Source organism: Petaurus breviceps, unplaced genomic scaffold (genome assembly GCF_028583685.1).
Source record: "Petaurus breviceps papuanus isolate PSGF00001 unplaced genomic scaffold, PetGlider_PUasm1.0 90700, whole genome shotgun sequence".
NCBI lineage: Eukaryota > Metazoa > Chordata > Mammalia > Diprotodontia > Petauridae > Petaurus > Petaurus breviceps.
This window is the reverse complement of record NW_027187315.1, coordinates 800,997-805,491: the sequence shown is the minus strand read 5'-3', so window position 1 is coordinate 805,491 and position 4,495 is coordinate 800,997. Positions and strand designations below refer to the sequence as shown.

Genomic DNA, 4,495 nt, shown 5'->3' with positions numbered 1-4,495 from the left:
GATGGGTCTTTGTTTCAGAGAGAAGATTGGGATCATTAAAAGAACTGTGCAATCTCCAAAGTCTATCCAAACCTTATTCTTTTGCTCAATACTAGGCCAAGACCATTGCTAATTTGCAAAATCTGACCTAGACATATGTATTGATATGCTATCTATATGGATTGACTGTTTTTTTTGGTCATGACCTACTATTTCATTGGTGTAAGGATCTCCTGGTTAAGAAATTCCATCTATTAATCTAGATCAACAACTGTTCTAGAACTTATATTTTTAAAGAGCTGCCTAGGGGCAATGCAAGTTTAAGTGTCTTGTACAGGGTCACAGAGACAGGAGCCGTCAGAGTTAGAACTTGAACCCAAGATTTCTCAGAGAGAATGTCAGTAGTAATCTATGGTAACTGTTTCTCTTTTGGTCAGCAACCGTCAGGGTCTTCCCGTTTCAGTTTGATTTTTTTTTTTTTTAAATTAAAGGGGAGAAAGCAGGGCAAGGCTAGTATGTCATGTGTCTGAGGTCAGATTTGAACCTTACTGGCCCCCTTGCCTCTCTTCTTAAAGAAGTCTATTCACTGAATGGGCGTTTCCTCACTCAAAGTGACAACCAGAAAAGTCCTTAGCCTTAAAGGGCCAGGGTCTCCCATTGCATCCTGGGCCAACTCCAGTCATCCTGATGAATATCTGGTCACTGGAACCAGATGGTTCTGGAAGAGAAAGTGAGGCTGGTGACCTTGCACAGCCCTCCATTACTCAAATCAAAGTCAACTGCAAATCATGTCATCATTTCTCTGATGCTGTGGTCCTCGAAAACAAAGGACAAAAACAACAACCTTTGAAGAAAGGACCACCCCCTTTAATATCAACAAATTGAATGGGCTTCTCTAATTAGGGACTCACTTCATCACCTCTCCTTACAGCAGCCACTGAAATCACCCAAACTGAAGAATTCAGGATTGATTCCCGCTACTCTGCCATTAAAGTTCAATAGCACCTTTGGTGAGGAAGTGCATTCTGAGTTATATATACCAGTTACAGCAGGACCGGGTCTTTGAGACACTTTCCTTTATCACAGTGGACTTCTATAGCTTCAAGGAGATGAAGAGTTTACAGGGAGCACAAAAAATCTAACTTTGTAGCCACTGAGTCCGCTGCTTGGGCTGTCTGGACCCATTCCAATGATTGTGGTAGTTGATGTTGTACATTGGAGTCAAGCTGTGCTTTTGCTTAGTGGAAATCAACCTTCGTTCGTTTCAGTTCAACAAACATTTATTAAACACCTGCTGCATGTTCTATTACCGCAATGAGCTTGCATGTGGCCATAGAGTTCAAGGGCAGTATTACTGAATCACAACCTCCTCTGTAGAGGAGAGGTTATTTTTCATTGAATCTTCTAGAGCAAGCATCTATCAAGCAAAATGGGGATATAGAGACAAAACCTGAAACAGCCCAGGACCTCCATAGTAAGGGAAGACAACATGTATACCGTTAAGAAAATCCAAAACATAGCGTGGCTCTAGTGGTATGGCGTCAGTAGACAATAACAGAAACGGGAAAATCAGTTGTCTACAGGCATTTGTTAATTGCCTACTATGTGTCCTGGCTAAACGCTGGAAGCCGGAAAGGCTTTAATCATAAGATTGCATGCACTTTGAAACAGATGCTGCTCTCTGTCGCCTCTATGCCAGCACAGTATAACAAGGAACTGGGAAGCCAAGACAAGTGGTGCTCAGTGCGCATGTGTATCGGCGCCTCGTCAGCCAAGCATCGCCGCTCAGGACTCCTCCGTGCCGGTAGGGGGCGCTCAGCCCCGTTCCGTCCCGGGCCGGGTCTCTCCTCCCAATCCTCCGCACCCCGGGCCCTTCGCTGCCCTCCTCCTTCCCCTCCCCCGTTCCGTCGCTTTCCGTTCGCCGCCTGCCCCGCCCCCGTTGCCCCTGGCGGCTCTTTGTTGACTTCCGGGAGCTGAGGCGCGCTCCTCCGCCGATGCCCGTAGCACCGCCATGGGGACTTTGGGGGCCGCCAGCGAGGAGGACGGGGCGCAGCCTTAGACCGTGCAGAGCCGCTCCCGACATGGGGGAGCCTGAGGAGCTGGTGCCCGGTGAGCATCGCCGGGGGGGCCGGGGCCGCGCCCCCCACTCTCCCCGGGGCCTCTCCTCCCCCGGCTCTCCGTTCCGCTTGGCTGGGGGCCCCGGAGGTGACGGTTGGAGGGGAGGTGGACGCAGGGAGCAGGGTCTGGTGTCGGGGATGGGATAAAGGTCCCGAGGCTGGAGATGTGGATGAAGCCCCAGGGCGCGAAGACAGTAAGCCCTGAGGCACCTCCATCCACTACAAACCGTGAGGCCCTTTTGGGGATCCCTCGTCCCTTTGGGGAGCCCCCCAGGCCCACCCATGGGAAGCATGACATCCTTTTGGATCAGCCCAGAGAGGGTTGGGTGATGAGCAGAGCCGCCCAGCTGGTTAGTTGCCCCGGGGGAGGCTCTTTACCTGCCTCCTAGTGGTCCTTAAAGGATGTGTCCCTGCTGGTTTGGTCCCGAGTCCTAAGTAAGCGATTGATGTTCTGAGTTGGAGTCAGGCTGTGCCTTTGTGGGTGAGCATCAGTTCTACAAGCATCTATTCGGCACCTGCAAGATGCAGTGGGGGGATACAGAGACAAAATAGTGAAACAGCCTCAAACGTCCAGAAGCTTGTAGTCTGTACTTGGGGAAGACAACACGTACACCGAGTAAATCAAAACACAGATAAAAGAAATATCGCCTAATTTGGGGAATGGGAATTGGGGAGCAAGAATAGTGGGGGGATCATTGGTTTAGGATATTTCTCATTAGGTCTTATCAAAAACCTTTTTGGTGAATGTTATAAGTTGTCTTTTTCTTTTGTCTTTGTATGAGTGTGTGTATGTGTGGACACACACATCTGTAGTAACATTAATTGGATTGTATGGTTTTTCTTTCTTTTCCTTCTCTACAACCCCACTCTTGCTACAAGTATTGCTGGGCCAAACAAGTTTAAGAACTACTTGCTAAGAGGGTGCAATATTTGGATTATATCAGATGAAATATTAGGGATTGGGTGATAATGGTAGTGAAGAGAGGGTTATGGAGATGAGTGAACCTGATCTGGCAAGAGCGGTGATTAGCAAGAAGCTGGGATCTCATGCTGTAGAAGTTAGGTTTCTTCTGGAAGGGATGGTAGAGATCTATGCCAATCCCCTCAGTTTACAGATAGGACTTGCAAGTCCAGAAGATCAAGTAATGCAATCAAGGTCATAAGGCCTCAGTCACTTTATTCTACACCACTCTGCTTGATGAGATTTTGGAAGAGTAGTTGGGTTAGTAAATTGCAAAATGGGAGTCCATATTTCTCTCTTTAGTCCTCTCTGAGCAACCTCAACCTGTCTTGTATCTTGAGCTTCCCTTCTGTAAAGCAGACCTTGTGGTTCTTACTGATCTCGAGACAGTGGTAAATAAAACAATTTTTTGGCAAAGAAATTATTGAAAAATAGAGTATTATTTTCCAGTCACAGTAGAGAAATGAGGCAGGTAGGTGGCCAGAGTGCCAGTCCTGGAGTCAGGAAGACTCATCTTTCTGAGTTCACATCTGGCTTCAGATACTTATTAGCTGTGAGACACTGGGCAAGTCACTTAACCTTGTTTGCCTCAGTTTCCTTATCTGTAAAATGAGCCAGAACATGACCCTAAATGGTGTCATGAGGAGTCATACATGGCTGAAACAATAACAGAAAGGAATAAAAATTGAAACTTGAAATCTATGTTTAAAATTAAGTTATTGAAAATTTCCTCATGCAGTAGCTTGTATTCTGTCCTCTGTCTTCAGATTGATCTTTGTTTATTATCTTTGGAATGGACAAATCTTTGACTTCCCTAATCTTCTTTCCCTCCTTCTATTTTTATTTCTTGTCTCCTGTGTATTGGTGTCTCTTTTCTCTCCTCAGCCTTGCTTATGATTGGAGGGATCCAGTCTTTTTATTCTGTTTAATTTTGGGATTAAATAATAATTCACCATTTTGTATGTATTTAACACAAATTAACTGAAGGTTTAAAAATATTTAGGGTAACATAAGTTCAGATAGTGAAGAGTAATCGATTAGGGGGAAAACATATAACCACCTATTTTATTATTCAGCCAACAAGCATTTATTAGGTAAAACAAGTTCCTGCCCTTAATTGGGGTTGGGCAGACAACATTTGAAAAACTAGGTCAGCACAGCACAGAATAGATGGAAGATAGTTTCAGAGGGGAAGGCCCTACTAGGACTTGGGGGGACTGGGAGAGTCCTCCTTGAAACATAAGGTAGGATTTGAACTGTTAGTCAGTCAGTAAGCATTTAATTAGTGCTTATTTTATGCCAGACACTATGCAAAGTACTGAGGATACAAAGAAAGGCAAAAGACAGCCCCTGTTTTCAGTGAACTGACAGTATAATGGGGAAGACAACAGGAAAACAACTGTGTGCAAATAAGATATACATAGGGCACATTGCGGAT

At 45.5% G+C, this 4,495-nt stretch overlaps 1 protein-coding gene across 5 annotated transcripts in view; it reads left to right on the top strand.

The window, feature by feature from the left end:
- The first annotated feature begins 1,896 nt into the window (after positions 1–1,896).
- Positions 1,897–4,495, top strand: part of RPGR (retinitis pigmentosa GTPase regulator) — a 93,972-nt gene continuing 91,373 nt past the window's right edge. For 2 of the 5 annotated variants that reach the window (XM_069065685.1, XM_069065681.1), the window contains exon 1: positions 1,897–2,088. In XM_069065685.1, coding sequence (XP_068921786.1) covers positions 1,974–2,088 — 115 coding nt within the window. In that variant the 5' untranslated portion in view covers positions 1,897–1,973. The remainder of the gene's footprint in view (positions 2,089–4,495) is intronic. The other 3 variants (XM_069065684.1, XM_069065683.1, XM_069065682.1) reach the window with 2 other exon arrangements.